This window comes from Lactuca virosa, chromosome 7 (assembly GCF_052849685.1).
Source record: "Lactuca virosa cultivar CGN04683 chromosome 7, Lactuca_virosa_CGN04683_v6, whole genome shotgun sequence".
Classification (NCBI taxonomy): Eukaryota; Viridiplantae; Streptophyta; class Magnoliopsida; order Asterales; family Asteraceae; genus Lactuca; species Lactuca virosa.
This window is the reverse complement of record NC_136432.1, coordinates 26,650,334-26,661,444: the sequence shown is the minus strand read 5'-3', so window position 1 is coordinate 26,661,444 and position 11,111 is coordinate 26,650,334. Positions and strand designations below refer to the sequence as shown.

The following is an 11,111-nucleotide window of genomic DNA, read 5'->3' as shown; positions in this document are numbered from 1 at the left end:
CGAATCATCAACGTACGCGTCCCTATCATGGCTGCTATTTCAGTGCAGAATGCACTTAGCCTCTCATCACAAATCTCTAAAATACCCTCCTTGATCAACTGAAGATCACAGGAGTCTGGTCAATGATACTGCACGTACTCTCAGATGGAATGATCTCCCTCATCTGACCATCAAGTTGCCCGACTCCAGAGTCCGAGCCTGATCCCTTGCCGGCACCAGAACTGCCATCTGGTCTACAACGTAGCGTCACTATAATCAAAAACACACCAGCACAATCTTCATAATACTCATCATAACTCGAGGGATCTCCAACGCTACAAGTTTCCTGGATTCATCTCAGCCTTCCTTGATTCGAGTACGGATCCTCTACTTTCAGTAGTACGGGCCCATACTACCTTCCACATCTATACGTACTTTCCTGAAGAACGGCCTTGACTCCACCAAGTCCCTTCTACTGCTACTGCTCTCTGCTACTCTCATCCTAGGCTTGCCCTAGGGTAATCACCAGCCCACTCTCCGCCATCAGCTGCATAAGAAGTCCCTAGTTTCCCCCCCTAACTAGCTCGTGAATACTATTACATATCACTCAGACTAGATAATTCTTCGAATGAGAGATCCTACCCTACAACGGTTGGACTCAAACAAGAACTGCGAAATAGAGCTGGACCTAACCTTATGAAATTATTTAGTCCTCGCAATATGTAACTTAACATATTCGTTTACTAGTTAGTAAAAGACAACTAGAACTCCTAAAAGCACAAATCAAGCTGCATTCGAGCATCGAGTACACATAATCAAGCATATCACATTCAGGCCATCACTGACTAATCTGTACTAGCATGCGGTTCATAAAGTTGAGATACATATAACTGGCACATAAGGCATCCTTCCTAGATCCTTAGTCCTAAACTAACATGCAATTCTCATAAAGCTGTTACACATATAATAGGCACATAAGGCATCCTTCCTAGATCCTTAGTCCTAATCTAGCATGCAGTTCTCATAAACATATCATAACATAAAATTGTATAGGTAATTTGGGAGTACTTACTAGAGCTCGGCTGATTGCATGCACCACACCCTTTTCTCTTTTCAAATTTCTTTTCTCTTTTAAAAATTCTTTTTGTAAAAATGATTTTTTTTTGAAAATTCTCATACCATGTCCTTAGTTTGAGTTTAGACACACCCGAGAGTGTGCCCGAGTCCCTCAAAGCAAGGATCTGATACCAACTTGAAACATCCCAAAAATACAGTCTAAAAATTTCGTTTTAAAGCATTAATAAAACCATAATTATCTTTCAACCTATAAAAATCATAAATTGTGTATCTCAAGAATATCATAACATATGTCAAATATATCAGAGTATAAACATCTCAGGCTGAACAAATGGTGTGTGCACGGCAATCTTCCCGAGCTCCTCTTTTGAAAACTGAGGTACCTGAAACCAAAACTGAAAACTATAAGCACGAAGATTAGCGAGTCTCCCCATACTACCACATACCATACACTGGGCCTTGCCCGCTACATCGGGCCCCTCCCGGCATCGGACCGAAATCTGGTATACATATAAACACATATATAATGCAAATAACATAACACATAACAACACATACTGGGCCTTGCCCACTGCATCGGGCCCCGCCCGGCATCGGACCAAAGTCCGGCATCGGGCCCCGCCCGACATCGGACCGAGGTCCGGCATAACTTGGTCCCCGCCCCTGCATCGGGCCCCGCCCGGCATCAGACCTTAGTCCGGAATACATATCATAGCAACAAGCACATAATACATAAGCATGTAACATATAAACATAACAAACTTCCTCGGGCTTGCCCCGACATCGGACCGAAGTCCGGCACACATAACATATAAGCTATTTCTGCATCAGGCTCACCCCGGCATACATAACACATAACATGCATGAATCACAAAGACAACAAGCATACATATACTCTTCTCGGGACCGCCCCGACATCAGACCGAAGTCCGGAACATATAAGCTGCATCGGTCTAACCCCGACATATACTAACATACATAAACGGGCTGGCATTGGTGCCTTCGACCCGTTCCTACTGGAGGAAAACTCACCTCACACTACTGAAGTCCTACTGACAAACCCCTAGCTGCTGGATGACAGATTCCCGAATCTGTCAATCATCAAAATAACACTCAATTAATAATTGGGTTCCAACACATATAACCATAAGTCCATGCTTGGGGTAGAAGACTGCTTTACCCCTATCTTAGCTTGATTTAAGCCCAAGGCCCAATCCAAAGGCCTAAAAGTCTAATAATAAACCAAGGCCCAACTATGGCCCAATTTTCCAAATTGGGCCCAAACCTCTACATGGTCTTGCCTTAAGGCCCGACCATTTATTCTTGGTCCAACACTTGACATTCTGATCGCCCAAAATATCATAATCATCAAGGCCCAAACAATGACCCATCAAAATTGGGCCCAAACCCCTTAATGGGCCTTACCCTAATTCCATTAAATTATTCTAGTCCATTTGCTTGCTCTTGGATGGTCCATTATTATCCCAATCACCATGGCCCAAAAGTGGGTCCCAATAAGTCCAAGGCCCATAAATCTAATATTAGGGTTTCCCACTGAAAAATCTTTAAGCCCATTAAGGTTTTGCTAGTCGGGCACCACCCACTACCACCTCGGGTAGTGGTGCTCAACGGCGGCGGCCACCACCTCACGGTGGTGGTTTTGAGATTTCTTTTCATTATTCCGACACTATTACAGTTTACAACCCAAATCCCAGTAACACACACACTCACTAACATAAACACACACACACACAGCCACCCTAATGGTAGCCGACGGTGGTACATGGCGGCAGCCACCACCTCACGGTGGTGGCGGTGGGTCTTCCGACCCAGAATCGTAAATAAAACATCACAAATACTAAAAACAACGCACACACGCCCCTTGACACACTCACACACATCGTGATACAACAGAAAACATACACACACACACGGTTGCAAAACTCGAACACAGTCGTCCCTCCCCGGCGGCATGTGGCGACGATGACGTTTGGCAGCAGCTCCCGGTGAAACAGCCGCGAGACGGCGCCGGAAACGGCAGTACTAGCGGCAACAGCAGCGTCTGCGGTGGTGTTGACGACGACAGCCACCATGGCCGACCGCCATAGTGGTTCTTCACAACCCCTTCTCGACTGGACCTTCCCCCTTAGGCAAAACCACCTCGCGAGCCACGAAAAATATCGTCAATCATTGGTGGTGACTTAAACCGCAGCCCACACGGCAGCCTCAAGACGACAGGCGACTGCCAAAGAGCACCGACGTCACAGCGAGGTCACATGGCGGAGACGTCTTCAACAAAGCATGATGGAACAGATACGACAGGTGCTCCGGCCTCGGAGACTTCCCTTGCAGCGCTGGTCGTTGCCGGAAGAAGAGTAGTGGCAGTGGTGACTCAATGAAGGGAACAGCGGCGCTGGGGTGGGGAATAAGGTGGAGGCGGCTGATGCTTCATAGTAGGGTTAGGGTTTTCATTTGATTAAATATGGAGGATGCACGCTAGGGTGACGGGTTCGCCCGTACCCCTCAAACTTCTTTCATATTATTCGAGTTCAGCCCCTCCTTCACTAAATATTTTCAACTTTAATCCAATAGTTACTCTTTTGCCCCTGATTACATAATTTCATTTCATTTTAGGTCTAAAACTTACCCAATAGCCCCTCAGCCCCAAAATCTCTTCAAATGAAGTCCCAGAAGTTACCATTTAGTCCCTGCCTTCATAAATACTTACAAAATAAGTCTGGAACTTACACTTTGAACCCCCAACTCGTAAAATAGTAGCAATTAACTCCTCGATACCAACGCCTTGCTATATAATTATTGATTTTAGGGCTACTATACATTCATTAATTTATTTATTTATTTATTTAATAAACGGGGTGTTACATTATATGATTTGATAGGTGTGTTGTAGCACTGGTGGCGAGGCAGTGAACAATGGTTTAGTTCAAGGTTGTCAAGATCGGAATCCTACGTAGGATCGTTTTTGGGTTTGCAAGATCGGGATCGTAAGATCGAGATCGGGATCCTAAGATCCCACAAAATAAATTATAATTATAATTTATAATTTTTTAATCATGAAATATATTTCAAACATTCAATTTTTTGTTCAAAAGTTATAAAAACTTCAAAATATTAGTCATAAGTCACAACACAAAATGATAAATGATAAATTGGTAAAGAGTAAAAAGACATAAAGTGGTAAAAAAATTCATTTGCCAAAAAAAATCAAGGGAAGGTAGGATCGGATCGGATCTCGATCCTACGATCCTACTTACGATCTTACGATCCTACCCCAAATACGATCCGTTTACGATCCGAATCGTTTTTCATACCTAAGATCGTAGGATCGTACAATCCTACGATTATGATCGCGATTTTGACAACTATGGTTAGTTGGCTTCGTGAGTAAGGTGAGTCTTCTCACTATACTTTCATGTGTGGTAGTACATGTCTGTTGATTAAACTGGGTCTTATTTTGTTGATTGTTATTATATGTGAACCGAGTTGCTGATGACTCCTAGACTCATGTAAGTCTATGAGACTGTTGATATTCCTTAAGGTTGCTAATAACACGTGAGGTGTGTTGTTAATCCACATGGCGTGCTGTTAGCCCACTAGGACCGCTGATAGTCCCAAGATTGTTGACAATCCCGTAGTTGATTATTATGTTGTGTTATATGCGATGTTTTTTGGGGAACTCACTAAGTTTTGTGTTTATAGTTATGGATTAACCATTTTGCATGTATTTATCGGATTGCGAAGGCGGGACTGTACATATATATCAACAAATTCATAATTTGAAATTCCGCATTGTCTTCTTGTTAACTCTGATTTCAGAATAACGGTTTATGAACAAATTGGTTGCCCTGAATATAATTTTGTTAAATGGATGTTTTATTATTTTAAAAATAAAAAATTTAGCATGAGTTTTTGGGATATTTCATATATAAAACATAATTTGTTGTGTATGTCTAAAAAGTGTTATGTACAGTATTAGATTCCCTAAAACCGAAGGAAGCATAAGATAAATTTAGTTTTGTTATTAATTAAATATAGTTTTTAGTTAAATTAATACGGGGTTTTTGTCATTATAATATTAATTTATGAAAAAAGTGAGCGAGAAAGTGATTAAAGGTACAGCCGTGCAGGTATATAGGACCCATCTAATTGGAACATAAGTAACAAAAAAGTATATTAATAACACTTTATGGGAAATAGTAATACTATGTTTGTTAAGTATACCATATAAAACAAAAAGAGGTATAAAATACTCTAATTTAAAATTACAAATGAGACAAAAGGTGCAAAGGTATAAAGGTAGTATATTTTACATGATAATATTGATTTAAATCACAAACATTATTTTTGTTAGATTTAACATAATTCTTTATTTGTTGTTACATATGATATTTAACTAATTCGAGTATTTGTAAATATATATTCATATTTTTAATTTTAAGTAACACTTTCTAAATTCAAATAAAATAATATATATTGGATAATAGTATATATATACCTTTTATAACTTTAACCATACACCATAATCATCACTTTATAAAACACAATTGTATTTTTTATGTTATTATCAAGTATTTTCAATGATCGATCTATACTGAACTTAAAAATATTGTTACACCATTAAATTAATATATGAAAAATTAAATATGATTTTATTTTTTGTTTCAACAAATCCTTCTACCCAATTAAACGGTGACATGTATAACATTTAATGGAATTTAATGATATTTTAGTATACTAAAATGTCACGTTAGTATACTAAAATATCATTAAATTCCATTAAATGTTATACATGTCACCGTTTAATTGGGTAGAAGGATTTGTAGGAACAAAAATAAAAAGATATTTAATTTCTGTTTGTGGATATTAGATGTTTGAGTTGTTAGCAAACTGCGAATCCTTAGGAAAGTCTCGAGAAAATGTCATGTGTTTAAGTGGGAATGAGTTGTTGCTAATTTGGGTGGTTCCTACTCCCGAAAGTTCTCAAACATATGAAGTAAATACACATGGACAATCTAGTCCAATTTATAAGTTCACACCAAAGCAGTCATTTAGTATACTGATTAACTATTCCATTTAAAAGTCTCTTTAATTCTCAAAATGTCTTTCTGTTCCTATTTCGATTTGTCCAAATTCTAACTGCCCCTCTACATTCGACAATGAGCTCAGGCTCTAGTGAATACCTGCTGTGATATAGAACACTATACTGACCAAAGAAGCATGGGTGGAGAAGATGAAAGCTGCATTGAAGAAAATTGACAACGAAAGAAAGAGCTTGCAAAATGAGGGTCCTCACTGCAGCAAAATGCTGAAAAAACGGTGTTGTTTGAGTGTGTCAAAATGGGGTATAAATTTGGTGGTTATTGGATGGAAAATGCTTAAATTTTGCTTATTTCTTGAAAAAAGTTACAGAAATTACTAGTTTTGTTTTTTTCTCCAGAATTAAAACAGCATATCTTAAGGTTACAACCACGAATGAGTTCACTTTTATTTAATCAACCTGAGGTCAAAATAATGGGTATAAAAGTGATACAGGAACTAATAGTCAAAATTAAACAGTTCACTTGAACGAAAGAAGACCATAGATAAAAGGGGAACAGTAAACTAATGCCAAAAGACGGTAGGAAATCCATCGGTAACGGCCCCTTTTTCTAGTAGTATACTACAACGGCATTATATTCATTAACTCACTAAAAATAAAAGAGTTACAAAAGTCAAGCATGAACTTTTCTATATATACCAATCATAAAAAATAATGTTACCTACTTAATTAAATTAGTATTTCGAAATAGAATTGAACCGCGCGAAAAAGAGAAAAAAAAAAAAAAGATTAACATTTTAACGACTTAAGCATGTACAGGTATCGAATTTGAGCTCATAGCCACACAACATTTCAAACGATCCAGTATCATGTTTTTGGTGATGAGTCCGGAGTGAAGAGTGAGTGGAAGCCCTTCCCTCACACATTCATCGTATTTCTCCAAAGCCTGAACGATCTCTGTGAAATCTGGTCGCTTTGATGGTTCTGCTGCCCAACATCGCTTGATCAGGTGTGCAAGGGCCGGTTGGCAGCTTGCAGGGAGTGGTGGTCGTTCATTCTGTCAAATGCATGCCCAAATAAAAGAGCAAGAAAATGATGAATTCTTCCAAAAACAAGATGAAGATCTAATTGATAGTTGTGGTATGTAATTTATAATTGCTAACCTTTTCAGCTACTGCAAATGCAGCTTGTACAGGAGTCATCCCTTGAAACGGGAGCAAAGCAGTTATGAGCTCCCATAATACGATCCCAAAGCTATACACATCAACTTTTCGAGTATAAGCTTTCTCTTTCACCATTTCAGGAGCCATCCAACGATAAGTCCCCATATTTCCTTTTGATTCTTGTGTTTGTGTCTCAAGGCACGAGGTTCCAAAATCAGCCACCTTCACTCTCATTTCGTCGTTAAGGAGCAGGTTGTTTGACTTTAGGTCTCGATGAACTACCCCTTGAGAATGAAGGTACTCCATTCCCCTTGATATGTCTAGGGCAAGCCTCAATACAGTCTCCGTTGAGAGCGAGTATGGTTCTTTCTTGTTTAAGTACATCCTTAGTGTCCCTTGTGACATGTACTCCATTATGATACAATATACTGGAGGCTTTTTACAAGCTGCGATGAACTGTAGAGAAAGAACGGGCAATCGTTACAAGCTGCACGTACACAAAACTTTGGAGATCACCAACTTAACGACATTCATAACTAGTAGTATTAATTAAGGGATGAAATGAAGTATGTATTTTATATATGTACCCAACTTAACGACATTCATAAGTTTCAATCTTTGCAAGATAAATATACTTCCATGGTTTAAATCCTTTATTTTGATTCTTTCGTAGATATATGATAGTAACGAAATATGTTCAAACCCGTGACTCTAAAAATGACATATATATATATATATATATATATATATATATATATATATATATATATATATATATATATATATGGACAATTTAATTGGATTAGACTCCTATGGTCACGAACATATATAACCATCAATTTAAATTTGTGTGAAACAAACTAATTAGTTGGGTATCTATAAACCGAACCAAACTAGGGTATTCGTCGAACTCGATATGGTTAATTTCATGAGTTTGTGTCTTTTAACTTACGTTCCTAAGACAATCTTGTTGTGGATTTGCACGTGTATATATATTGTGTTAAAAAAGACTGATCATTGTTCGGTGTGAACATTGAACCATAATATAGCATCGATGTTTCAAACTTGTTAGAGAATGATACTTATGGATGATTGTAAATTGTAAACAACTCAAATAGGGTTAATAGAAGATTTGGAAAACCAGCCTAAAGTATTTACCTGCACTATGTTGGGATGATAGAGTCTAGAAAGCAAAGAAACTTCTGATTTGAACTGTTGTTCAAGCATGATTCTTGTTTCTTCTTTATGAGTTGGGATCCTCACCATTTTCACAGCCACAGCTCTTTGCTTGTAAATCCCTCTGTAAATCCTACTATGAGCACCAGAAGCAAACTTATTGCCAATGAATAGCTGTGAAAGATCAGCTGTCCATTCTTCTTGATCTTCCTTAGCCACTTCCCATGTCTCCACGTTTTCCGAATCCAAAATCATTGACCATGATTCAAGACTGTCAAATCTTTTTCTCTCCATGTTTTCCATCTCAGTTTTCCATGGGGATTTTGATGAAGAAGATGGGTATGAAATGGGTTTCTCCTTTTTCTTGAATCTAAAAGGGTTGAAACAAGAAATACCCATTGCAAAAAGAAAAACAAAAGAAAAAAAAAACAAGTCTTTTCGTCCCAAACTAGTTGGAGTAGGCTAAAAACGAACCTGATTCGTGATTACAATGACTTTTCTCATGAACAACAAAATTAAGAAAAGCAAATAAGGGGTCTTTCTGTGTGATCAAGTGGGGGTGTGGATTGAATTTTGAGGGAATGCATGGTGAAATTCAAAAACGAAGACATGGGTATTGCACAAAAATGTGGAGATGAGATGGATTTTCATCGATGGACCAAAACAATGAATGATGAAGGGAGAAACCATCATCAAAACTTGAATAAGAGGGAGAAGAAGCCTATAAAATGATGGTTTCTTTTCCCATTTAACAAAAGGAACATTGTTTTCAGAAAAGTACCAGCAATAAAGGAAAAGGAGAAGAGCTCATGAAACCCTAATGAATATATAGGTAAAAGGAAAAGGAAATATTCACAAGGGTTTTGTAGGGTTTACAGTCCGGAAAAAGAAATATCACACATAACTTAAACGGGACGTTATAAATGCATTCATAGTTGTAACGTACATACATCTTATAATACTCTTAACTGTTTCTAACCTTGGAAAGACTCGTCACGTCGGCTCCGTTTCTTAATTTATACATTCATTTTCTTTTGCAGGTCCCACAAAAATTGCATGAAATAAACAGACAAAGACCCATAGAACTTTCTCAAGCTAGCCTATACGTACGTCTTATGTTAAACTTCATGATTAGTATTAGCAGTGAGCCATCAGGTATATATGTTACAGATAAACTACAATATCACCGTTTTCTTGATAGGATTAGAGGTGCAAAAGTTTTAATCGAAGGAAGATTAAAGAGATGACTTTTGTTTGTGGGATGCCCATGTAACTTTATGAGTAGATTATCATGATGGTCAAGAAAAGTATGTATTTTTTCAAGAGGATGGAGTGAGAGTCTCGTGAATTCCTGGTTCATAGAAAAGGTAAAAAGAGTAGCCAAAAAGATAAGAGAAATTTCTCTACGACTCTCCTTTTTCCCCTTGTTATCATTCAATGCTTTTGCCCTTGGCTTTTGAGTGTGTCAAGTCGCATTCATAGATCAAGTCATTTGGGGATTTCATTTTCACTTGATAATACGTTAGTGCTTCTAAGTTCACTAAAATCTAACTATAAATTAGGGAGTTTTGTACATAGGAAGAATTATAGTGTAAATAGTACAAAAGTTACTATATTTTTTTTCGATTTTTAAAACTATTATTTTTTGTTCTAAATCGAATATTACATCTTCCAATTTTATCCGATGTTGACCAAATAACCGGTTACCTAGTAACCCTTGCCTATTTGTTTGTTTTTTTTCATTTAACCATCGTTGATGTGGAACAATGATTCATACATGAAGCATAAAACCAAGGAAGTGTAACCAGAGTACCAGACTCTCATTGAATTAGTTGTTAGAATCCTAAGTCTTGGGATCCAAGCAATCTAATTTATGGAAAGTTTAGTTTATGACAAGTTTAAGTTTCCTAGTCTAATACAAATTGGTTTGTTAGGCTATATATATATATATATATATATATATATATATATATATATATATATATATATATATATATATACTAGGTTATAACCCGTGGGCTCCACGGGTTAGAAATTTAAAACTTATTTTAATTAAATTGAAACTTATTTATTGAAAATTAATAATAAAATATTTAGTAATTAAAAAATGTATATGTTTTGCAGTAATATGATAACATAACTATTGGTTGAAATTACGAACCGATAGTTGTTTGAATATGCAATTGGCAATTTGTATTTGTAGATATGCAAAAAAAATATAATTTTATAAAATGAAATCTAAATTTAACTAAAACAAATACTCAAATTTATATAAATAATAAAATTGTACAAAGTTTTTTTTTACAAATTTCTAAAAACTTATTTATACACAACATTGGATGTTTTATTTGTTAGTCTACCATCGTTATCTAAAATCAACAATTTTAATCATTTTCTACTTTGAACTCTAGATAAATGAACATACAAAGAAGAATATTGTTTTCTTGTGAATGTTAATATATAATATTTTATTCAAACATAAAATTTGTCGATAATTAAAATATATTAAAATCAACTAACCTATAGCAATGTTTTGAGGATGGAGAAATGAGATAAGAGTTTGATAGTCAACAAACTCAAAACCAAATGTAGGTCTAGAAAAGTCATGACATTCCGTAAGAACAGTGTTATGGATGAAACTAAGTTTATGATGAAGC

The 11,111-nt window shown here is 36.6% G+C and overlaps 1 protein-coding gene across 1 annotated transcript; it reads right to left on the bottom strand.

Annotated features, from left to right (window-relative positions):
* Positions 1–6,748: 6,748 nt before the first annotated feature.
* Positions 6,749–9,267, bottom strand: HT1 (Protein kinase superfamily protein). The gene is made up of 3 exons (XM_079058643.1): positions 8,437–9,267; positions 7,279–7,734; positions 6,749–7,172 (listed from the first exon to the last, which is right to left on the bottom strand). Exons 1-3 carry the CDS (start codon positions 8,851–8,853, stop codon positions 6,921–6,923), a joined length of 1,125 nt encoding a protein of 374 aa, XP_078914769.1. The 5' UTR covers positions 8,854–9,267; the 3' UTR covers positions 6,749–6,920.
* Positions 9,268–11,111: the final 1,844 nt, after the last annotated feature.